The sequence below is a fragment of the Myripristis murdjan genome, chromosome 23 (assembly GCF_902150065.1).
Source record: "Myripristis murdjan chromosome 23, fMyrMur1.1, whole genome shotgun sequence".
In the NCBI taxonomy this organism is placed as follows: Eukaryota; Metazoa; Chordata; class Actinopteri; order Holocentriformes; family Holocentridae; genus Myripristis; species Myripristis murdjan.
In genome coordinates this window covers 21752498-21779063 of record NC_044002.1, presented here as the reverse complement: position 1 = coordinate 21779063, position 26566 = coordinate 21752498, and the positions used below count along the sequence as shown (strand labels likewise).

The 26566-nt window shown below is 41.9% G+C and overlaps 1 protein-coding gene across 4 annotated transcripts in view; it reads left to right on the top strand.

The window, feature by feature from the left end:
• osbpl8 (oxysterol binding protein-like 8) overlaps nucleotides 1–26566 on the top strand; it is a 119532-nt gene that overhangs the window by 15130 nt on the left and 77836 nt on the right. For all 4 annotated transcript variants that reach the window (XM_030045466.1, XM_030045464.1, XM_030045465.1 and 1 more), the window contains exon 2: nucleotides 13483–13580. In XM_030045466.1, the coding sequence (XP_029901326.1) occupies nucleotides 13536–13580 (45 nt within the window). In that variant the 5' untranslated portion in view covers nucleotides 13483–13535. The remainder of the gene's footprint in view (nucleotides 1–13482; nucleotides 13581–26566) is intronic.

The following is a 26566-nucleotide window of genomic DNA, read 5'->3' as shown; positions in this document are numbered from 1 at the left end:
TGTGCTTCGGCGTCAAAGGGTTAACTGTAGTTCTGTTTTGAATTTACCCGCATTTGTTTTCAGATGAGCAGATTATTTGGTCAAATGAGGTTTGTTTATGCCGGTGTGTTCAGAATTATCTCACTCTCTGGTGCTTATTTTAGGCCTCTGACACTGCATGCTCTGACGGGGCAGCAGATGCTAATCCACTGAGGTAACGTCAGACGGTGGATTCACACTGTAGCCGGCCCCGTGCTCGCTCCGTGTCTGCTGCAGAGACGAGGCGCTCAAGCACTTCAGTCCGGCCGCAAAAAGAGCCATCATGTGGAGATGATTCAAAAAGGAAAAAAAAAAAAAACCTTCTTCCTTATCTATTCCTGTAGCTCTTACTCTATTTCCTTAAGATCATTCTCAGGTTACAGGGATGTTTCTGTGGCTCTGACCTTTAATCCTCTCACTGCTAGTTGCCTCTAATGTTCACAGAACGGCAACAAATGTGAATGAACGAATGAATGTACTTTCAGGCTGAATGTGCAAGCATCTCAGTCTTACCTCTTTTCTCTCTATTTTTCTGTTATGTAAGATGTATCTGTCTCTCACACACACATACACACACACACACATACTCTTTCAACTCTGCCTGTGTGCGTCATACACATTTTTGCTGTGCAGCTCTGCAGTCGGCACCGTGGCTCTGTTCTCTCTGTTATTTTTTTCCGCTTGGTCTCTGGCAGGGAGCTTTTGTGATGTGTGCGCTCTGCTGTAAGTCAGTTAAAAAGCCACGCAGCCGTAGGGTTTCTCCTGTAAGGGATTTGAGCGCTTCGAGGTCACCACAGTCTCCTTGACACCGCGTGAGACCCGGCCTCCTCCTCCTCCCGCTCCTCATCATCAGTATGCTCGTCCACATGGTCCTCCTGTGGATCAGATAAGTGGGCGTTACTCGGCGCTAGATGCCTGGTCGCATTTTCAAGCGTAGCGCTGTTTTAATTTTGCAAGGTGACACACTTTGCGGCTGTCGCTCCAGACGCCAGCGCAGTCACAGAGTATTCCTCACAGCTTCAAAACCAACTGAGGACACGACGCCTCGTTTCATCACAGAAACGGGAAACAGTGGATGAATATGAGAAAAATGGCCCTTCAATGCTGATGTTATTATGGACTATGAGGACAAAGACTTGGCAAAACTAAAAGAATACCTCTATCAGTATTGTGACGATATTGTAGGAATGTCAAGGCTACTGGTGCTTTCCTAAGATATTTACACACAGGTTTTTGCTGTCCAATCAGTAGTAATTTGCATTTGATTACCAAGCAGGTAACATTCATTTGACATTCCGAAAACTGCATTCCCTTACTGAGAGGAAGCTTTTTCTTATCTTAACACCAGGAAAAGATAACATCATATCGTATCTTGATATTACGATCAATGGTGTGACCGTGTACCTAAAATTGGAACCATAAATGGGAAGGAAGCTCCTAAACAAAAAGCAAAAGTAAAGCTTATATACAAAAATGCTACATTCATAAGACATAGGACGCTGCCGCCACCACACACACTCACACACCAATATCATTATGATCGAAATATCACCCAGTCAACCTTCTTTTTTTCAAGATAAGTTCCGTGGCATTTTCGACTGCCAGAAGATTTTTCAGTTATCCGGCAATGATGTAAGAGCTGTAAGTCTTTCAGTGACAACATGAGATCACTAGTCTTCTTTAAGGTCTGTTTAGTGGTCATCCCGCCCCTGTACCATGTGTGCCGGCATGTGTTTTTGTCATCGCGGGTCAGTGTGTTCCTGCACTGATGTCGCCGTGACAAATTCCCGTACATTCATGACTCTTGGTGGAGGGGGGAAAGTGATTTTGATTCTGGTGAAACGGCGTTGAATTCTCAGCGGTCTTCCTGTGCCGTGGCAATCCTCTGGCTCTACTTACACGGTTGATTAATATTCCACACACCCTGACCTACATGGATTAATTCTGTTTAAAGATGCCTCCCCTCGAGCACAGCACCAAACTGGGACAGGCGGAAGATTATGGGCTACCAAACGCCCTGAATTTCTCTTTCTTTTATTTCTCTTGTTTCCACAGGGAACAGAGCGTTTCTGGAAACAACACATCGGCTCGTCACAGCGTGCTTCCTGACAATCTGACATTTCCATCGTAGCATCGCCTTCGATTTATCTCCATAGGAAATCTCATCCAAACCACTCTGGCTATTTTAGCCCCTGAAAAATGACTCCATATCAGAGCTCCGCAGTGTGTGTGTGTGTGTGTGTGAGAGTGAGAGAGAGTGTGAATGTGTGTGAGCCGAGAGAGGTGTGATCATGGTGGTTTAATTCAGGGACAGAAAGCTCCAGAAGGAAGTCGTCTGGGATCTGTCTCCATCGCTTCACATGTTTGTCTGCTCAATATGTCGCATTTTTTTTTCATAACAAATGACAGGATACTGATTATCGGCTCTCTTTTACATTTAAGGTCTTGATAAGATGGGCACATTTTTTTTTTTTTTTTTTAGCAGCAAGGGGTGTCATTTCCTAATTGTTTTCAATGCGTCTGAAGCATTTTGCAAGCTGATACTGCACACCAGGCACATTGCGTTTATCATTTATGGGTGTCTCGCCATTTCCAAGGAAGAGCTGAAAATTAGGGTACTTTTATGCGCTCCATGAAAAAAAGCATCCCACTATCTATCATTCCCTGTTGTCCAGTCAGAAGCTGGTCTTGGTGCAAACAAAAATGGAGGAGAATTTGGTAGGCCTACTACCTGTTTGCATGCTCTTGAAAATAAGACACTTCCCTGAAGTTGGTCGACATCTTATAGATCCTGGGCCCAACTATTGGTGAAAGCTGATCAAACTGAGCTTTACTCATTAGAATGAAGCTCTTGGGTGAGTTGGTGATGCTCTTGAGTATTTCCAGATGGATTCAGATGGACGTTTTTATTATTTTGATATGTTTGTCAGCTTTCATTTTTGCTGCTCTCTCTCCAAAAGAGCGAAAATAAATACTGTCAGCCAATCCATGTTTTTAGCAAAAAAGAGATTTGTTTCTGGTAAAATTAGGTAAAATGCTGCCTTGCAAATGACAGACAGGAGCGTAGTGTTGTTACCTAGTAACACACACACAAAAAAAACCTGCCTCCAGCACATCAAGCTTCACCTCATACAAAAAGGCAATGCAAAACACCTTGATCCTGATGCCAGCTTTAGTCAAATGAAAACCATCTAGAGTGTCAGATTTAGATTGAATTCAGTCGTAGAATTGAAGCTGTTAACAGTTGAATGATGCTAAAATTAAAATTGACTTTTTGTCTTGATGCAGAAAGTATATTGGCACTCCCACCCTTCTCAGTTGGTCAAGTTCCCAGTCTTAACACTTGTCACTCCTCTGGATCTCACTCATCCGTCTACTGTGAAATGGCATTTGCCCTGACACTGGTGGAAGCAACAGCCATAAAAAGCCTCCAAAAGCATTGAAGGAGCACACGGCAAATGCAGCCAATCTGCGGTACAAAAAAAAAAAAAAAAAAAAAGCTACAGTGCAGATGTTCATCATGTTTTTGATGGAGCTTTGTCAGCTGCATAAACAAAGAAATCAAAACCCTTGACATATCGACAAAATCCCATGTTTCTGTGCATTGGTAGGGTTTATTCTATTCAATTATTAAACTATTCTGTTAAAGCAGGGAAGAGATAAAGGAGGAAAATGCACTACTAATGCAATCTCTACTTTTCTTGCTGTGGCTCAGGGTGGTACGTCCCTCCTAACCGCTGGTAATCACCTTCCAAACACACGGTGACAGCGGTGACAGGCGTGTATAGATCCGTGCCCCTAGCTGTCACCGAGCGCTTTTGAGGACAGTGAAATCACTCCAATCAGCTTAGGTTCCTGAAATGATTGCTGTCCTTGCCTGCCCTTCAGGGTCGAGTGGCATCGAGCGGGGCTGCACAGTTAATAAAAAATAAATAAATAAATAAAATCCACTCAAAATAACAGTATTTACCGCTGCAATTTCCAAATCACTTTTTTTATCAGAAGAAAAATGTGACATAATGCACAGTACTTTCTGTCAATGTGCAGGATCCTTGGAATATTTAATTATTCATTTATTTAAGAAGGGCTAAACTAGAGACTGTCAAAAAATGCTCAATCCACACACATTTCAGTTTGCTCAGTACAGTTTAAAGAAAATGATCACTGTTATAAATGCAGTGCAAGCCGTCCAACTCATCTGTTCTAAATTAATGATGGCAAACATGGTAACATTGTAAAATTTATTCGCATGGCACATAATTGAATAGCAGAGTTTCTGAAGAGTAAAAATAGAACCGAAAAATGTTGAAGGAAAGGTTTTGATTTAAAAATAAAGCACAAAATTGGAAGATATTGAAGTAAAAGCAAGTCTTTGAAATTGCATCGTGACAGGTAAGACATTTTAAGACAGCTGATGCTCCAGTTCCATACCAAATTTTGGTTCCTGGTCAATATGTAAAACTAGAATCATGATCTGTACCAGACACAACTTTTCCTAAATAACTCATGATTGGTGTCACTGCCAGTTCTACCACTTTTAACAATGCACTTTATGTTGTCAATCCTAACCTTTTTTTTTTAAAGCACTGGTCTTATTGATGTCTCAAAATCACGCCCTTTGGCCTTTGTAGCCTTTGTCTCTGAGAATACACAGAGGCTGCCAGCAGTGGACAAACTGCACTAACTGCTCCTTCTAGATCTAGTCTGTTTATCGTCTTAAGGGAATTAAGCCTGTCTGTCTACCAGCAGAACAAGAGAGAGAACGAGAGCGAGAGAGAGAGAGGATGGTTCAGTGGGTCAGCGATTTCTAAAGGTTCCTGGATATTTGTGGTGCTGGCAGAATATTATTGAGCACAGCAAAAACACAGTGCAGTCGTCTTCAATTTGATGGCATTGTCATCTTCAATTTGGTTCATTTGCTGTATTTTTTTTTTTTATCTGGCTTACACAAGGAGAGCTGAAACGAGGACATCTGGACCTGTTTTGTAGATTCTTGAAGACGTTTCACTTCTGCAGATCCAAATTGAAGAAGCTTTCTTGGATGAGAAGTGAAACGTCTGCGAGAATCTACAAAAAAGTCCAGTTACCCTGGATTCAGCCCTTTTTGGACAACCTTCATGACAGAGAACCTTCACAGATATCTTGCTTATATTCTACCAGTTTCCCAGTCCATCGGATACTTGCAGGAATAGGCGACTGTGTGCCATGGATTCCACATGGATACACAGGTTTTCATTCCAAGCACAGTTTACACCAGGTGGAGTGTTGGAGTGTGGTTGGAATGGAAACCTGCAGACTCTTCGCTGTCCATTGTCCATGATTACCTTTTCACGATACATTGCATCAGTTGTCATAAAATCCACTTGACATGGTTCCCGACTGCAGTGGATTCATGCTGTGAGGACCAAGTGAGGTGATCCATTGAAGAACACAAACTTTGTCAATCAAATTTTGAATTTCTGACAAAAACTCCAGGCCAAAATAAAAGGCTGGGGTTAGGACATAACTTGGACAAAAACTCCGGGCCAAAATAAAAGGCTGGGGTTTGGACATAACTAGGACAGACCTTAGTTCTGTTTCAGGCAAATACCTCCAAAATAGGGTCCTGTGATACCTGAGATTTTGAGTTGTGACGTGTCACCTTGACACATGGACAACTTGAACACGAAGGTAAATACCTTTACTTTGTAGATTATTATGTGTGTAAATGATTTAACTGTATCCGGTCCTATCAGTAAGCAAGCAACTGTGATCTCAATGATGTATTCCTGATGATCATCGTTTACGTCTTTTAGTGGGTGTTGTTGGTCCAACTTCTCAGCATCCCGTTTTATGTTTAAAATGGGATATTTTAAATATTTAAATAGTTTAAATAGTGTTGTGAATATTTTAAAAAGTATCATGAACAGAAAAAAAATGTTAATTTCATTTTCTTAAATAAAAATGTAATTTTGCAAATAAGACAAAACACAGACAACTTTAGATATTTTTAGTTTATCTTTTTTCCCTCCCTAACATACAAAACAAACTGAACTGAAACTGATATCATGACCCAAATGCACAGTATACACTGAACCGTGGGTTTATTGAACCATTACACCCCTAAGGCATACATCAGTGACCCATTACCAAACACGAACACCTGGTAGTCTTGTGATATTTTTCCGACGTAAAGCACTGACGAGGACCAACTTAATAGCAACAGCAATAGATCTTGTAAAGAAAGCATGAGAAGTGCTGGTTGTGGTTCTTGCTGCTAAATGGCAATTGAAAACCAAATTTAAGTGTAGTGCTCTTTTGCTGAAAGTTGATTTTTTTTCCTTTACTTCTGGTACTTAGGGCTCTGAGAGTGAAAACCACCATTGAGAATGTGCACTAGTGGCTCCTCTCAAACATTTGTAGTGGTCCTGCTACCTTGGCACTGAATCTTTGGAGAATTCCCTTAGTCAGTGTTTCCTGCTTCGTGGTGGGGCTCGAGCCAAGCTACTGTTTAGGATTCCCTGTCCGTTTGCCCTCTGTCTTTGGCAGTGAGTCATAGCTCTTAGCTTGTAGATGGTGGTGCTAGGACTGGGACAGATTGCGATGAGTGTCACCCTAAGTGCAGTGGCAGTATATTGTGAATAGAAAGAGGGGAATACTGCCATGGCACATTTTTGTCAGCTTAACAATTTTTTGTAAAGGTGAAGACCCCAATACACCTCTTATTATGAGAAGCTGGGTGAGATTTTGATATGGAAATTGTAAAGCTGACAATATGCACATACTTACAGATTTGAGTTATGATTTGGGTCAACATTCTTTTAGTTGGCATCTTTTGAGTTTAATTCTACCAACTTTCACATTTGTCTTGCACAGCAAATGAGATCGTGCTTCAGCTATCTCAGTTGCTCAGCCTGCTGTCTTTGACTGGGCCTCTTGAAAAGAACTAGAGCAGTTTCCCCAGCTGTTGTGCCTCGCTACTGCAGGAGATTTACTCACATTGCAAGAAAAAAAGGAAAGTCTATCATACAGGTTAATTATGTAGCTCACGACAAACAAATGTAAGACAGTTGGAGAACTGGTGTCTATTTCAGAATCTTAAAGTCACTCTTGAGCTGCAACAGGTGCTAGGGCTTTGTCCTGTTGCATGCATTATAAATCCCTTGGGATAAGAGTGTTAGCAAAATGTCTACAATTTAAGTCAGTGATGTACAGAACAAACCCTGGGTTGCAGAAATATATGTAGAGAGATCCTTTGTGTGTCCCAGAGGGAAATTCAGTTCTCACTGCTGCATCGCACTTGAGGCACAATAAATGTAACACAATGCTGTAGTGAAAGCCAATTAATTTTTTTTTTTTTTTACCATGTATACACTGCTACAAACGAAAGAAAGAAAAGCTCCGGTCTCATGCCTGCATCCTCTGCAGTTTGGCTGTCTTGTCAGTGTGGTAGCGGCTCGGGGCTGAGTCATCGACGGTGACTGCTAAAGCTGGTTTTGAAGAACAGTGGAAACCATCTGTCTCTGCGTGACGGGTCCTTGAGAGTCGAGGCCAGATGAAGTGTCTGTGCTGCCTTAGGCTGTTGGAGGCTGCTGGAGCGTTACAGCACTAGAGCAGCTGATATAGAGATTTACTGTCCACCTCACCGATGGTCAAGGTCTGCCTGACCCCTTCTACACCCGTTATTACAATTTGTCTTATCTAAATATATTATCTAGATGGGGAAAAATTCCTCCTCCTTCAAATCCAGTGTAAATAAGCCCAGCTAGCACTGCAGTCAGAAAGTGAGAGGATCTGTCATACCACCTCTGGACATAATTGGATCCCAGCCAGGTGGAAATGCAATCTGTACAGTGTGTTCACATTAGTGGGAAAGGATCTGCCAGTAGGGTAGAAAAGCTTTCGCTGTGGGTGGAATACATCATCACTGCGCCCTCCTGGACTTGGTGAAGACGACTCCTCCACTGTGAAGGGGGAGTCAGTCCAGGGCGAGTTGTAGTGAAACACCGTCCTTGGTGACATTACACCTGCTGCACCTTTGTTTTGCACGGTGCACGTGAAATATGAAATCCAAGCACAGAATGGAAAACATACAGGCAAACAGAATGCATACAAGGTGTGTGAATCAATGGATCATTATAGGGATTGGTGCATCTGATCGATACAACTATTCTGTTGTAGATACTGACACATCTGTAGGGAATTCTTGCTTCAGGAGGAGGTGCTTTGTTGTTGTTTGGGGAGGAAATAAAAGTCACCACTTCCTCTTTGGTCAGATGACTGGCATTTTTGCCGTGTGCTAACTTTACTCTTGTTACCTTCCCCCAGCATGTTACTCTGCACCATTTATATCGAGGCTTCTTCCCACCTCCCATTCACATATATTCAAGGCTGCTGAGAGACTGAACATAGATCATGATGGAGCAGTGAAATATAAATCCAGTGACATTGTATACCATGCTTTTTAGTGTAAAGATGGAAGCAATTAAATATCCAGAAATTACTCTGTATTTCCACGGTAACTATATGGTTTCAAACACAGTTAAATTATACTTTTATATTTGTTTTCATGTCATTTAGAAATGATTTGTACTAATATTGAGGAGAGAGTTCCTATCTATTGCAAGCCTAAAATATAAAAGTTCTTTTTAGGGTGAAAAAAGATGAGGCCCCTGTGCACTGTTGTGGTTGTTTAAAAGGTGTTATTTTTAGCAGAACAAGATGAGATAATAGGCAAATAAAGAACCGCACTCTCAAAATTGCTGCAAACCTTTTTGTAGACCATAGACTATTTTTATTCTTACGTAAAGCAAGGTCAAGACCTTGACCCTGCATTAATTTAAGAGTGTAACTCTTGATCTGCCTTTATGTTTTTACAAAGCTAGTGGTTGAAATGTTGATGGTATAAAAGGATATTAGAGTCATGTTCACCTCCCCACATCCCATTTCTTTTCATCACCAGCCTTTGACTTTCATGAATTGAACTTGAAACAACCTTGCAATGCCCCAAGGGGGCAAACATGACTGTCACCGTTTCAAAGCTCTGATTGGCCCCGATGAGATTGCCCTTTCTGATGATCAGATTACTGGTCTGAGTGCAAAGGCCTAACCTTTTATTGGCCTAACCTTTTATTTATCCAGGAAAACGTGACTGAAGATGTTTTTTTTTTTGTTTTTTTTTTTTAAACACCATTTTGCCTCCTAATACAATTACGATCTTTAATTGTTGGCCACTGAGCGGCTCCATTGAACTCAATGGCAGGTCAACAGTGGTTGTTCAGGGAGAGTGGGACAATTCTCATTTTAGTCCATAGTTTAGTCCTGGGATGTGCGCCGGGAACTCCCAGGTCCTAATCCCGCTTTTCGCTCTGTAGTGACCATTTGGCGTGTTGCTACCTAAGACAGACAAACAACAATCTCTGGAATAAGTTTAAGTGCAGGTAGGGCCACAGCGCTGATGCCAATTAAAATATCCACCATCCACCAAAACAGTAATCAGAGTGAGTGGCTGCCTCTTATAATCTTGAAAGCATTTGCGGGACAGCCACGTGTTGGTGGCCAGCTGCTCCACCCAAAATAATCCCCCCAAAAGCATAGAGTGTAATTAACAGATGGTCCCACTTGTTCATGAACTGATGTTGAGGGTTTAGCTGGCATGGGCGTGACCATCTAGAACTACGGGACTTAGTGTGTGTATGCACAGATATTGTTAGGGTTTGGAGTCGGTCTGTGTTTTGGGGTCTCGTAGGACTAGGGCTGCATGATCAAGGCAAAAATATAAATCATTATAGTCAATACTGAGAGGCTGATTATTTAACATGATTATTCATTGATTTGGGAACTGATGCCCTTATTGTACTTTTACAAGAACTGGTCCTTATTAGTGGATCTCCTTGGACTTGAAATATTCTTGAACGAGAGAAACAAATTCCTTTTAAGTGGCCGAATAAATTAGTTGTTCCCTGCTTGTTTGCAGATTCGACCGTGTAACACATTTTGCACAGTATTTTGTCTTGTTCCACACTGTTTTCGACGTGACTATAAACCACTGAAGTAGTTTTATGTTGTCTCTCCACCGTCTTTCAGTGTTCACAGGAGGTAGAAAAGTAAACAAAGTGTAGTCTTCTGGTGTTCATGATGATGAGGAGCCAAAATCAGAATTGAAAATAAAATGTGCAGCCCTACTCAGGAATGAACAGGACTGATGGCAGGCGGGCGGGTCGGCTGGTGGACAACAATAAACACACACACACACACACACACACACACAGAGTTTGTTTTTGCTTGCCTCGCCTCAAAGCCGGTTAGCTGTGCCTCTCAGAAGTCACATTAGCCATGCTTTTATCAAACCGAGCCCCCTTTAAACCGTTGTTTTGTCGAAGCCTTCAGGACGCTGCTGGCCTCAGGACTCCTTTCATGTGCTTCCAGTCGCAGCTGCTCTCCGTCCACCAGCTCAAGTGTGTCTGCTCGTGCGTCACAGGCTGTGTGTCTTGTATTTCTGTCTTTGTTAAGACATTTGGTCGGACAGATGAGGCAATCCTCCAGAGTGAGAGCAGTTTGCCAGTTCTCTTCCTTTTGAAGGGACTATTTTTTTTTTTTATTAGGACATTAGAATGAAGGTAGATGTTGAGGTTTGTCTGGAGTTTGGGCTTAAGGGTTTGGGAGATTAAAATTTGGCTTAGATGTCGTTAGGGCATGGGTTAAAATTTGACCCTTCATGATCTGCATCACATAACTGATGTTTAAATATATTATTTTAATAATTATGAATATTTCTATAATACAATACAACAGTTTTTCCATTCTGTGCGGTGAGCCACCAGGGTGCCTTTTTTTTCCTTAGCTAATTTTCAATTTTTTTCCTCATGCATTTTCAGGATTTTTTAATCATTATAATTACTGTTATTATTATTATTATTATTATTATTATTATTATTGTTGTTGTTGCTGTTATTGTTAGTAGTTTTTATTTATGTTTTTTTTTTGCCAATTTTCTGGTGACTTGTAATTTTCCTCCTATGTTCTGGTCCTTTTATTTTATTTATTTATTTATTTATAACCAAGTAAAACATTTTCAGTGCTTCAAAATGTTAAACTGTTCAGATGCCATACTTCAGTATTGATAAATAATAGTGAGATTAAACCAGAAAGAAGAAAATGTTAAACTGATCCTCATACATTTTCTGCATTGTGACAATTTCTAGTGAATTGAATTATGGTGAAATTAAACTTGGTTAGAGAATGTACTCAGTGAACGTCCTCTTGCTTTTATTTAACAATTCATTATCTCGCTTCCTCTCATCTACACACACACACACACACACACTGCATCATCACTTTGCCTTTTTCATACTGTTGCGTCAGCAAAAACGTCCCTTTGATCTGCAGTGTCTAGTGTTTTTGTATCAGAGGGCGTTTCCATGACAGGAGCAACAAGGTGGGCCTCTCTGAGCGAGCTGAACCTTGGCTTGTACAAAACATAAAGGACAAGGCTGTTAGCCACCGCCTCGGATGTTGTGAATTGCAGAGCAGCTACAGAACCTGATGCAGGAGACGCCATGCAAAAGTATCTCCACTTAATATTACAGCCTTTAATGAGCTGCACTAAGATACCTGGTCACATACCAACCCAACATCTAAGCCAGGTTTGTGCTCACCATCAAGAGACAAATGAGAGATGCTGAGGTTCCTATGGATTCACAATTTACCTTCAGCCATTTCCTCTGTCAGCAGAAGGCTGTGGCTGCACTTTGCAGGTTTTGTGCCTCCAGCTTGTACGTGTGTGAAGCCGGTGTTGCTGAAAATGAGTTGACTCTCTCTGGGTAGATAAAGGTTAAAAAAAATGTATCTTGCTTTCCAACACCTCTGGAGAGGAAACAGCACTGAAGGAGGACAGGGAGGCAGAAAATAAAATGAAAGAATAAATTTCTCTGGACCTTTGGGGATTTGGCCTGACAGGCTGGCAGATCCTCCATCCTCCCTGCTCACACTGGGAAATAGGCTGTTTGTTGAAGGCCTGCAGCCACGGCACCTCGGCTTGTGTGGAGAAGGCCGTGGGAACGGCAGAGGCTTTTCTGCTGCATTCATGCTGCAGAGGTAGCAGTGATGGAAATCCTCCATACTGTGTTTATCCTGGAACCATTCTGTCCTCTTGCAGTATTACAGCAGACACTGCAGCCTGTCCTTCCTCACATGTTGTGGCAAGAACAGGCATGAAGGACACCTGAGTAATATTTCAAACTACCCAATGTTGTTTTCCAAGTCAAAAAAGTCACCTTTCAAAACAACGCTGATTGCAAAAAAGGGAACAGGAAAGATTGCTCACCTAACGGCATGCAAATGAACTCCCTAGCAGGAAGAAAATCTACATTCCTACTCCTTCTAGATTGCTGAAAGATAATTGTTTCACCATTCCTTGATTTTTACTGATTTTAAATGACATTTTGCTGTAAAATATCACCAACATGTATCATCTGATTGCCTGCTGAGAAACAATTGTCTCTGAGGGAGACCTCACAACCTCTTGCAGTTTGGAAAATGCAGGCTCTGATTTTGACTCTACCCAGAGCCTCACATCCAGTACAGACATTTAAATACAGTAATTATGGTGCCAGATCACAGAACTGCTCCACTTTAAATACAACTCTAAACTTGGCACGGCTAGAGTTCACCTAATAGATAAAAAAAAAAGCAAAGTCCCTCTCACTGCTTTTAAAGCCCCAAAGCATTTAATCACAGTAGAACTTTTTTGACCAGCATAAAGTGGTTCCACCTGCTGGGAGGCCTGTAATCTGCCAGAAATATAAATATAATCCAGGCTAAGTTATGTTGTCCAGTGGTGGCGCCCCCATCAGGTCGTCCATCAGACTGTAAAAATGAAACCTGGCCGGCTGGTTTGGACTTTTATTCTTGTAACAGGCAGCCTTCAAACTTTTCCAGCAGCTTTGTGATTTGCTCCATGGTTGGGTGGATTCCGGCTTCCTTCGTCTTTTTCAAACAACTTGTTTGAACGTCTCGTGGTTTCCAGCCTTTCGACCATGGAGGCGTTCAACAATCCTTTGCAGATTTAATCTTTACAATAAAAAAGTTGTCATCAGCCACAGAGCAGCTGAGTTTCTGTCCTTCCTGGAAACTCGTCCCGTCACCTGATGTTCCCCCACGTGAGGCAAACATGAACAGAAAGAACAGATTTATTCCATCCAGAGAGAAATGATCAGATTAAGTTTTTACATGGATATCAGGCGCTAATATTTTCCTTTTGAACAGATTATCTAAGGTTTACACCACCGCTTTGAACCCAGTTAAAAGTTCCTTCAGATCAGGCCATTCTCTTCTGATTGAGGTGGTGACATGAGGCGTTTTTATTCTGATTGGGCTGTCATTCTGGCTGTTAGTGGAATATTAGGCTCCATGTAAACGCAGCTTGTGTGAGGATTTGTTTTGTATGTTGCCTGGTTGTAACACACTCCCCGTCTCTCCTGACAGACATGCAGGCCGCAGAGCAGCGCTGACAGGCCAGACTCTGGTTTAACACCAGCATGGAGTCTTCCTCTGAGTCCCAGCAGGAGCCCGAGAAAACTTTGGTGAGTCAGCACACACACACACACACACACACACACACCATATATGCATAGGTACATGCATACATTTACATACATTCATACACACCCACACAGACATGCATATATGAAGACATTCGTTTCAAGACAAGAATAAAAACGTCACCAACTGTCGAGTGAAATGAAATGAAAAAATGAGAAGAACTTATGGTGGTTTTAAAGAATACAAGATAACTTGAGTTGTGGGTCAGAAAAATTAAAACACTTTCATGCTTTTAGATGCGTTGTTGCTGTGGTGGCTGCAAGTTGATTTTTGGTGACTGTTCCGTTTCTGTCGTCGTTTCTAGTTTTGGTCTCAGTGCAGGTTGTAGCACAAAACGTTTTATGTTTGAACGTTTCATTCTGTTGAAAGACCTGCCTTGAAGCACTCGGCCTGAAATTTTTTTTTTTTGGGTTTTTGAGGCAAATTGAGTTAGATTATAATGATTTGCTAATTTACATTTTAGTCCTGCAGAGTGAATGGTGCACCACAGCTGAGTGAAGACAACGCTGTTAGCCAGGGCTGGGCAATATATTGATATTACACTGATATTGTGATATGAGACTAGATATGGGTCTGGGATTTATAGCACGTGTTGTCTTTTCCTGGTTTTGAAAGCTGCATTACAGTAAAATGATGCCATTTTCTGAACTTATCTGACTGTTCTAGCTGTAAAAAATCTCTTTCACCAAAAATCTTGTTGTATAAATATTACGGTTGCAAAATTCCGGGTATTTTCAAAGCTGGAAGCTGGAATTACAAACATTCACAAATATTCAAATAAATCAAAAACGTCATTCTCAAAAAGTTGTATTAGTTTGCACGCATGTCTGCTTATGACAAAGCATATGTAAGTAAATATGCGTTTATATTTTTGTTTGTGTATGATACAGTTACCATAATTTACCCCAGATTTCCAGTTAATTCCCGTAAATTCCTGTTAATTCACAGATATTCCCTTTAATTCCCATAGAAGCAAGTTTTTCATGGACATTTTCTGTAGATCCCAGCTCAGATTAGAAGAGTCCAGTCCTGTTCGTTGTCTTACTCCTCCCCATCCTGCCACATCTCCCGTTACACACTGATAAATGTTCCTTATAATTGGTGTCTGGTGGCCTTTTCTCCACCTCTGTGCCCTGAGTCCCAGCCGGGAAGGTAATGTTATGTATCCGTCTGGCATCGGTGACAGGACGTCCACACCCGGACTGCACTCGCTCAGCCTTAATGATTAGCTTTAGGTGCTAATATTGCTAACCTGCCACGGGCTTGGCAGGTGCAGGATAGTGGGCGCCGCACTCGGCTGTGTGTAATTAAACTGCTGTCAGGGTGTATGTGTGTGTGTGTGTGTGTGCAGAGGGACAAGACAGCTACACAGAGTCATTTGGGCTGTGGAAGATAAAAGGTCACCGCGCTGCCGACTTCTCTCCGTTTCCTCTCCCAGCGGCATCAGGAGACAGAAAGTGGGAAAGTTGGACACGTCGCTGAAAATACGATCACAACTGCAGTTCTTTTTCTTTGCTCTGATCCACCGAGGAATTTTTTTTGTTTTGTTTTTCAAATGTTTTGTTTGATTCCTTTAGGTTTACATTGCACAGTTAGAAGTGAACCTGTAAGCAAAAGTCGTGGAATCATAAGCAGCTCATCTATCAGGGCAGAGTTTTGCTTACTCGTCATGTTGCCACCTCAAAGATTTTGGGGATAAAACTAATGTGGATCCAGTCCCTGTGTCTTCAGCTGCACGTCATGCACTTGTCTTCACTCTTTGCCATATTTTCCCCTTTTCTGCAGTTCATATGAGTTAAGAAGACATGAAGACATTGCTGTTTTTCTGTATGTTATTGTTGTAGAGCAGGGGTGTCAGACTCACATTAGGCAGTTAGGCATATTAGGCAGCCACACTCATTAGAATGAGACCTCATGAGGGCTGGATTATTTTTTGCATTAACAACGTTAATATGACTCGTGTCGATTAGTTTTTGATTTATTAATTTAACTCAATCAGTTTGTAATGAACCACTCAATGAGAAATTGCATGTTGGTGCATGAAAATAACACATCATTTAGAATTACATGAAGGAGAAGACCTGAAATGCAACAGCAGACAGGTTTGCTTTTTACCTCCCAGAAGAAAGTAACCACTCCTTTCTTCTTTCAGTGCCATGTCAACCTTTTGCTTTTTTGATTACATATTTGCTAAACTAACATGACACAGCAACGGTCAGTGCAGCAACTAGCCTGCTGATTTTTGCTTTACTTCCAGCCGATGAATAGTTTGTAGTGCTAGGTCTAATTAATTTATTGTTAATGATTCATTTAACAATTTACCGTATTTCACCAATTAATCGCCCGGCCGCAAATAGCCGCCGGGTTCTTATAAACGCCTGGGGTCTGCACCCATTTTGCGTATTAAATGCCCACCCGAATAACCGCCGGGGCGATTATTTGCATCATATTGAGGTAAACCCAAAATAAGGCTCACCTTATTTTTGCAGCAGTAAACAGTTAGCCGCACAATAACTGTGCGGCACTTCCGTTTTCTGTCAAAATAAGAGAGCTAGCTAACGTTAGAAAAAAAGGGTGTACCGTAATCTTAAATCGACCGACTGTAAATATGTTGGACAGTAACTGTGATCACAGTAATGGCCTGGTGCAGGTCTGTGCAAAAATAAATAAAGGCCTGCAGCGAATAGCCGCCTGGTTCTTTTAAACGCCCGGGGTCCAAGTTGATTTTGCGTATTAAACGCCCGGGCGATTAATTGGGGAAATACGGTATGAAAGAAACCTCTTGTTTTGCTTAAAACACATAGTTGATAATAACTAAATACAAATATTTCAGTTTCAAAAAATATGTTCTTTTTTTTCTCTGTTCCCTCTAAAACATCTCGGGTCGGATGAAACGCTGAAGTATGAAGCGTTGCCTGTTTCTGCTCCTACTCTCTCATCGCCAGTGTCATATGAAATGAATCCATGTTTTGTTTACCTGTTGACTCGATGCTTGCAGTGCAGACAGCGTCACCTGCCGCGATGCGCTGCTTTGATGCGCAGGTGCAGTCAGGACAAGGTGATGCGTGGGCCGGCTGATACCGGCTCATCACAGATATCTCAGTATTGGCATGCTGGTTGGCCAGAATGCAAGAAAACAAGACATATTGCAGTAAAAATCCCTCGAGATAATTTAACAACAGTGTTATCATTCAGCAGTTTGTCCAGCAGACCCCATTGTTGTCGCAGAGAGTTGGCAGAGCGGTGAATCACAGCTGAGCAGATGGTCGCTGCAGATTGTTGAACCAGTTATTAAGAAGTTTATTTTTCTACTGTAAAAAAAAAAAAAAAGCTTACAGTACACATCTTCATTAAACCATTTGATTACCAAATGTGAGGACTCCATGCAACAGATATGCTTTTATTTAAAAACAAAAGACAAAAGCGTATATACCGTATTTCACCAATTAATCGCCCGGCCGCAAACAACCGCCTGGTTCTTTTAAACGCCTGGGGTCTGCACCCATTTTGCGTATTAAACGCCCACCTGAATAACCACCGGGGCGATTATTTGCATTATATTGAGGTAAACCCAAAATAAGGCTAGTCACCTTATTTTTGCAGAAGTAAACAGTTATCCGCACAACTGTGCAGCACTTCTGTTTTCTGTCAAAATAAGAGCGCTAGCTAACGTTAGAAAAAAAGGGTGTACCGTAATCTTAAATGGACCGACTGTAAATATGTTGGACAGTAACTGTCATCACGATAATGGCCTGGTGCAGGTCTGTGCAAAAATAAATAAAGGCCTGCAGCGAATAGCCGCCTGGTTCTTTTAAACGCCTGGGGTCCAAGTTGATTTTGCGTATTAAACGCCCGGGGGATTAATTGGGGAAATACGGTACACAGTTTCCACAAAAAGTTTGTAGAAATTACAGTAAAATCTGTCAAATATTAACAATAAAAGACAATAAAATGCTCGTCTTTAGTGAGAAAAAATATTCTCTACACAGTATTGGGAAGTTACTTTTCAGAGTTACTGCTTCTAAATCGTAACTAGTTACTTTGTGTACTTTTTTAAAAGTAACTCATTAGACTACTTTAAGTTACCCACTTTAAAGTGAAAGAAAGCCTTACTGAGTGCTCTATTCAACCAAAAATCACCACAGGCAACAAAACTTTCATTTCACTTTATCGAGACAACTGAGACCGACCAAATATGAGTTTGTTGACAGCCAAAGCTCAAGTAACAAGTCGCCCTGAATCCAGATGAAGTACTTTGAATCGATTTATTCTCAGTTCTTAGGAAAACACACAAAACTCACATAAACAAGTTGCTGCTCACACTCCATTTCCTGTTCCAGCAGGCTCCGGCTATCACACATTTCTACCCCGACATCGGGCCAGTCTCTTCCGATGGAAGTGAGGCATTTTCATTCTGATCGGCCTATTATTCTGATTATTAGTGGAACATTAGGGTCCCTGTAAACACAGCTAGTAAGCTAAACCAACAAGTCAACAACCCACCAGCTCAATACCAACATGAATTTTTCTTTTTAACTTCATGGATTGAAGTAAAAGGTGGCAAAGGCAGCGATTACTAAATTTAAAACACAAACTGATGAGATTACCTCAACTCATTATGTTCAGCTTGTTCACTACACATTTATCTCAGGTGTCTCTGTATCCGACACACACCCTTAAACGCACGCATACACACAGCGCCGCTTCACCCATTCAGCTCCAAGGCTTGTGACTGTGCCCTTCCATTTCACCTTAATCATAATCCTCAGTAGCCTTTTTTTGCGGCGAACAGGGGGCCAATTATAATTGCAGATAACTCGGGCGATAATGGCGCTGGCTGCCTCTCCCACAGGCCTGCACACACAATGGGACTGTATGGGAGCGCAGCTGAAAGCCTTTTCTCCTCCCGGTCCGAGTGTGGGAGTGAGTTTTAATAACACTCTATTCTCTCTTATTAGTGCGGGCTAATTTCTCACCCCGCCTCCCTCCGCAACCTATTTTAACTGCTGCACAATTAAACTGGTGATGCGCGAATCGGTTTGAAAACGCCGCTGATGTTTCTGCCGGCTTTTTTCGAATCTGTAAATGCTGTTTGATGGGTTGCATGCACTCTGATGGATGTCTGTTTCGGCGGTGAGCATGCTGCGCCGAGTCTCCAGGCTGGTGCGTTGTCCTTTGATCGCACGTCGTGTGTGTGACTGTGCTGCCTGGATAGTGTGAGACTTTTGACTGTAAGGACATATTGTGTTGCTGGCGTTTCCCGCTGTGTGCTGAAAGGGCCCGTCGGTGGAGAAGATGGCACCCAATACAAAGATGAAAGCCTCCGGGACGTCTGCCAGGTGTCTGCTGCCTCTCCCCTCTCTGCCATGTCCTCACAGTCAGGATTTGCCTCAGGAAGGTTTAAACCATCCTGGGCTCGCTCCCAGCCTGGGCCGCCTCCAAATCCAGACATCCACTGCCGTTCGGTTTGCTGTGACATAATGAAACACTCAGGACCTGATGTACTGAATCTGCTGCAGTCACTGTCGGCTCAGGCAAAAGGCAAACACATGACCTTTATGCAGCTGGAGAGAGCTGTGAGCTTCGAGAGGCAGATATAAGCTCTCTGGTTTGAATCCTCATGCAGACCGGCTGAGTAAGTGAATAGGAAAACTCTCCTCTTGCTCAGGCGCCCTTGAGCAAAGGTTTTAAAGCAAAAGTGGAGCACAAGATACATGAACACCATTTTAAAACAAGGATTGGCGATTTATGCTGCATTTTTGGAGCTGTTTTTGGAGAATCTGTAAGGTTTATTTTTCACCTTGGCAGAGCCAGGCTAACGACTCCCATAGACGTCAAGTCTTTATGCTAAGCTAACAGAAAATACAACCCATAGCAACTAACCACTGGACATACAAAGATGACAATGTTATTGAACATCTTGTCTCAGAGTAAGTTGGAAGAATGGGTGTTATGCCCAAAGTGTTGGAGTATTCCTTTAATGGAAGAACGAAGTGAGCTCTCCCACTTCTGTGCAGGGTTTCTCTCTGTGTGTTTGTTTAACATCACTGCAGATAACCAAGTCTACAAAGAAGCCCTCACTCTTTTATTTTTAGGGGCTGGCATTGCAATCTTACAGCTGACGTTTATTCTTGTTTTACTGTTCAGCACCATTGTCGCTGTGTGAGAATGTCTCTCAGTGATGTAACTGGATTAACTGCTGGCCAGTTGGCCACAGAATAACTAATACACCAAAACAGCACAGGGAACGCAGGCTAACTCGCCAGTCCAAGGTTTTTAAAAGTGTTAGTGGGTTTTGGGGTGGAATTTTCCTTTAGTCCCTAACACCTCCAGTGGGACTTCATGGTGGCCAGCAGGAGAAAAGATTGTGGCTGTACTGAGCAGCTCCTGGTTGTGATTGTAAAGGTGAATATTGCCTGTAAAGAGCATGTGTTTAGTCAGATTTCCTTGGATAAAGGTTTAACAAAGTGCAGTTGAATAGCAGCAACTTTTCTTTGACTCTCTTGCAGTTAGTAAATGATTTCTCATTGGCAAACCTCAGTGCAGGGTTTTGAGTCTCATACCTAAAATGCCAGATAATATCACAGGAAACCATGGCAGGAACTCAGCAGTGGAAGCTGGCCTCAGGCTGTTTTTTGGGAGCACCAAGCAGAGGCTGCGTCATCTTGTGTATTTCAGTGGTGGGACGCTAGGTGCTGTTGACAGAGCAGAGCTGACAGCCCGCAGTGACGAGAGACTTTCTCACCAGTAAACTAAACAGGTTGAAGCAAACAGGAAAAGCTGATCCTCCGCAGCTTTATCTTGGATTCAGTCATGGAAAAACTGCAGCTGAAAGCCTGCAAATACAAATACAAGTTTAAAAAGAGCTGACATGAAAAACTTTCACATTTTCCAACAAGGAGCTGTAGATGAAATTAGCCTCTTTTGTCTGATTCTAGCCTATTTACATAAATACATATATAAATTAAATAAATCTTTAAATGATGCAGGTGTGGTTACAGATTTAGACATGCAGGATGGTTGGACCTGGATTGTTTTGTTCAGTTCTAATCAGAGTTTAGCAAAACCAGGTTTAAAATGAGTAAATCCAGATTTAGGTTGTAGCAGAGCTCTGTGCACAATTAACAACCAACCCTGGTTTAGTAAATCCAAATTAAGTGGTGTTACCAAAATTAAATAGAAACTCCTTTCACAAGAATTTAAACACAAGAATCTCATGTCAGTCCAGCATCACTGACATTTAAATCTGTTTTTTTTTTCTATTTTCTATTTTTTCAAAACATTTTTACATTGTTCAAATTTTTTAAATTACAAATTTTCCCTGAATTTTTCTGGTTTTGTCCCCCTAATTTTCCAGCAGTGTTTTACAATTTAAACTGATGGAGATTTTTTTATTTTATTTTATTTGGGGCAATTTTCTGGTAATCTTCAATTAATTAGTGTACAGGTTTCAAAGGACTAAAAGTTATACTCCCCTCAAATTTAAAATAAACACCGGATCATAATTTTAGATTGGAGTTTAAAGTTTTAGCGCAACAGGATTAAATTTAACCCAGGTTTAGTAAACTAGTAAAAATGCAGCAGAGGTTCAGAGAGAGGTTTAAATGATTTTAAACCCATTTTAAATTTTTGCACAACAGAATTTATTGGTTCGCTGTGATTTTTACCACGTTTTTAATGAATCCTTGTTGGTGCACCCCGGCTGTAGAGATTAAGTAAAAGGGAGAGGATGGGATGGGGTGGGTCGAGAAAGTGTGTGTGTGTGTGTGTGTGTGTGTGTGTTGTGCCACAGCTGGATAGAAAATGCAGTGTTTTAGCAGGACTGAGGCGGTGGGTGGGTTGCGAGGCGGCCGTAATCAAGATGATGGAGATGTATTGACACTGGAGATGGAGGAGAGATGAGTGGATGGAGCCGTGCAGCATCACACAGGCTGGATGTTGCAGGGAGAAGTGGTGTGTGTGTGTGTGTGTGTGTTCTCTTTAAAGATACTGCCACATTTATCTGCAGGCTTTCTGAACCATTACAGATTCACCCCTGCCCAAAGATTAATTATATGCAACAAGCAACACATTTTTCTTTCTTTTCGTTGTCGGTGTGCACATGGGTGGCCCTAATCGATTAACACACACACACACACACACACACGCGCACGCACACACACACATACATAAACACACACATCCCACTTGGAGTATCCAGTTCCTTTGGCTCTAGGAGGGTTATATATTGTGTGTCGGCTCCTGTGCTTCAATTATGATGAAGTATGTTTTCAGCAGGCTGGGAGAGGCTAAAAGACTGGAGCGGACTCTGCTGGTTGCCGCTCATACAGCGCTAGTCTCTGTAAATATCCTCTGTTATACATTAGATAGTAATCCCGGATTATGCAGTACATTCTATTCCTTAAATCCCCATTGCTACATTTATCATTCATTTCTCCTACATTAGTAGAGCAGGCCGATCTTTCCTGAATGCTGTAAAGGAAAAACAGGTTCCTAATAGATTTCTTGCAGCTTTTCTCCGCCAGTATTTTCCTTTTTTTCCTGCAAACAATTCCTCTTCGGGGGTGGAGGAAAGTTGCATTCATGGTTCACCAGGCAAACCGTAAAAACAATAGCTGCATCTGCAAGAACGTACAAATGCACAGAGCAGTGCAGTACATTCGTAAAATATTTTTATTCTCTTATGAGGTGTGAATGAGTTTGCTGCCGCAGGCTTGCCTTGTTGGAGAACGTTTTTGAGTTCCTGGCTGACAGTAACTTTCAAAGTCCCTTCATTTCTAACAGCTTGTTCATCATTCTTTATCCGACTCTGCAACCAACTAACAAAACTTCATTCATGAATGTAAAGCGTGGAGATTTACAAGCAGATCAGTAATTTACTAGAATGGCATTCTCTATCTAGATAAGTTCATGATGGTCCAATCATATGACTGCTATTTTGCTCCCGGCCTGTGAGAGGAGGGGAAGTTGCTTGTCAGTAAAACATGTCCCTCAGGGCACACTTTTGTAGTTTCTGTTCCTTACTATGAATAGCTGTTTGTCAGGAAAAAATAATCTAAAAGTAAATCATATTTTTAACAACCTAAGGCTCAGTTTTTTCCCTTCTTGTTGCCCCTGTGGTATCGTGATGTCACCACCATAAACGGCCGCTTTGTTGTTCGTCTCTGCCTTGAGAAAACTTGGTGAGCGAAGTGAGACTGAATCTCAGCAGGAGTGTCCGGCCGGGAGCTCAGCTCCTCGGTCTAATTAAAATGGCCACTGTTCCACTGCAAATGAGCTTACATCTCTGAGTGGGATGGATGTAGAGAGTGTGTGTTTGGTTGACGTTGCTATTTTCGAGCTGCTTGAAAAAGTCCTGGGTTTTTGGGGCTTTCTTTGCCAGCACAGAACAGCGTGAGAAACTTTTCTTTTTCTTTTCTTTTTTTTTTTTTTTTGTGAAGATGCTAATCAGTCACTTTTTTTCTCTGGCTTAACCCCATGATGTGACTCATGGCCCTTTCTCTGGGGGAGGCTTGATTTAGACAGTTCCATCACAATTGGCCCTTTGTAGGACTGATTAAGAGGAATTTAGCCATTTCATCCGGCAGGCAAGAGCATGGTCTATATATATATATATATATATATATATATATACATATACATTTTTTTTTTTATTATTATTATTATTATTTATTTGTTTTTTTTTTTTTTTGTGAGCTGCGCCCAGCTGAAGGGAGGTTGGCTCCAAAAAACGTTCTCCAAATGTTGACTCAGCATCTACAGACTACTTTCGGACCTTTATTTGTCTAGGGATTGGTTGCAAAGTTTGCGTCCTGTTTCTCAGCTCCGCTCTGCTCCACAGTCGTACATTCACACCTGGGAGCCGCCTAGGACAGTCAGGCGTCTGCTGCCTGCCACTGAGCAGGTGTGTGCCTTGCTCATGAGCACCTCGACAGGGCTCAATGTATGGAGTGTGGGAACCCAGCTCTACCTGTCAGCACCTACTGGGACTCAGCAGGCAAAGCAGGGTTAGGACAGAAATTTCGAAATTATGTTAGGGTTTGGGTCAGATTCGGTCACGTCGGCGTCGTTGTAGTGAAAAATGATGGACCTACTGTCTGTTCTGGGCAACATCCTGTGTAGTGCTGGAGTGTACATGATGACACTGAAGGCAACACATAGGCTATTTCAGGTGGTAAATGTAACCCAGTGATGGAGGACAAGCGAAACCTTGGGATTGGGTCTGGACACAAAAAAAGAATGCCTGTCTGGTTTAGGTCCAGCTTGGTTACTGTGCTCCGGTCTCAGGTCGGCCTCAGACAGAAAAATGTGGCCTGATCTGCACTCCAGCACAGTGTAATACCCAATCTAAGACCCTTTGCTGCATGTCATCTCCTCTCTCTGCCCTGTCTTTCCTGTCTCTCTCTACTACAAAGCAGAAATACCCCAAAAATAATTTTTAAAAATATAAAAAAGCTGTTGAGAGTGTGTGTTTCTTATTTGCTCTTCCTCCGGATTTTCCCAGCCATGTCAGACAGGAAACCTTTTGATTGCAAGCCCTTGGACTCAATTCGTCATGTTCATCAATGAATTGCCAGAGGTATTGACTGGATTTCAGAGAATTTTCAAGCTGACTTTTATGTGTGTACACTGGCAACCACTTTTAAGCCAAACCCTGGCTCGAGGGCGGCCTGACAAGGAATTTGGGAAACGACACTGAGGCAAAGTTTTTTCCACAATGCCAAAATGAGGTCGCTATCATGGTTCAGGTTGTAAAAGGACATCATGATATCACAACAAAAAAGATAATAAAAAGTAATAAATCTTTGCAAATAATCAATTATTCACCAGCAGTTCTGTCAATAAGGTTGACGCAAGCTGATGATGAATTTGCAAAGAATCGCAGCAACAGTGCAGCTACATTTTCACTGCTGTTTACCCGCCGAATATCCTTTCAGTCTCATTTCAAACTGCTAACAAAAATGATGAAACATGTTGTGAAACGTAAACAGAGCAGACCTCGGGTTCACCTTGCCTGAAGAGACTGAACATGTTTGTTTGTGAGGCTCACGTTGTAGCCCTGTTGTCCTGTTTCGCACAGTCTCTGCCTTCGCGGAGGGAGGACTGGACAGATATCTGTCTGGATTCAGAGCTCTGCCGCGTAGAATAACCAAACAAGGATGGGAAAACTCTCACTCACGCCGCTGTCACAATACCCAATCATGCTTAGACCTGTTAAATAGGCCAGTGTGATGGTGCAACAGCATGTTTTGTAATGTTTTGGATGGTGCTTTCTTCTTCCGTGGCACATTAAATCATTCACAGCCTCATCAGGTTAACTACAGTCTGCTTTGTTCATGCTCACACTCCACTTTGAAAGATTTGCATCTCCTTTGGCCCACTTGGCACTTTGTGGACCACATTTCTTCTTCGTTGCCCTCGGTGATGCTTGTATACAGATGTTTTAATCCCACTCTTTACAACAAATAGAACTGCACTGGTCCCCATTCATGTGTTTATCCTGCATCTGTCCTGCATTAGCGCTGCAGATCGTCCCTCCTTTGCAGCCAATTAGTGATCAGACCATTCCTCATAACGGCTTGAAAGACAGTAACATTTCATTTTTCCAAACTGTGCCTCTTGGGGATCTAGCCAGAACTCAGCAATAGTTTAACAAGCAGCAGTGAGTAAAAATGTGCCCAGTTTTCCCACCGGGATCATTTTAAGTTTAATGTTATCTTCATAAAACTGGGACTTCACTGATCTGAGCTTCTTTGTTCTTGTCACAGCTGACTCTTTTTATCAGCACGAGCATTTAACATGAAGCGATATTTCTCTTTTGTAGGGAATTAAATTACTGTGTGGGTTTTTTTCCCCCCCATATAGGGTACCTTGTTAAGAATTTCATCTGCCCTACAAGGCTCTGTAGTCAGCATTATTCACTTAAAAAAAAAAAAAAATTAGAAAGTAGTTCATCAAACTTGTGAATAGTTGTACCAAAATCAACCTGAGGTGGTTTTTGTTTTAAGACACCAGATTTTGACTGTTGGCAGTTATTAAAAACGGTGCTGATCATGCAGCAACTCGTCAAGAATTGCTAATCCCACTTCAAATTGGGGATTTTCTTATTTGGTAGCATTCTTGAGTTCTAGCACCATGATCCACCAAGAATTGAGGGTTTCTATCAGGAGTGGGTCCATGTAGGCTAGTGATTTCTGATGCATCATTAGAAAGGTAAAATAATCCTCAGTAAAATGGTGGATTTGTATCCAGAAACAGCACAGAATCAGCTTGTTACACCAACAAGCTAATAGAACATAACATCTGCACTTGAACAGTCAATCAGACAGGGCTGAGGAGGATAAAAACTGAGGTTATGCTCTTTTTGGATTGCTAATTTCACATTTTTTCATGTGAAAATAGTTTCCTAATTCCTCCCTGGCAAAACCAGGTACTCAGCTCAGGAGAAATCACATTTTCATGATGTTTTCTATACCCAATGATGACCAAAAAAAACCCATTTTGATGAAAAACTACACATTTTAGTTTACCATCTGTAGCTCTTAACCATCTGTAACTCTCAAAAATATTTCAGAGGGGGTACATAATTGAAAAAAGTTTGCTGCAGAGCATTAAAAACCTGCTCCTTTAACAGCCCTTTAACACTGCTCCAAAAGCATCCCGCTCTTCAAGGCTCCCATGTGAAAGTGTACGTCCAGCCACATGCTGCGTGGTCTCTTTAAGCGCCTACCTGATGTGTGGCGCGTGGGAAACAGTTAAGTAGGTTAATGGAAAAAGAGTAGCAAGGGAAAGTGCATTAATGATTGCATTATTGGGGCCATAACGAGGCGGCGGGGCTGTTGTCTGTCCTCCTCTGGGGTGTTTTTCCATGATGTCTGGGGAGATTGGCTCGCCTGCTTCGCTTTATTGGCGCAGGAGGGCCTCAGTCAACAGGAACACACAGCGTACGAGGAAGAGCCGTGCGGTT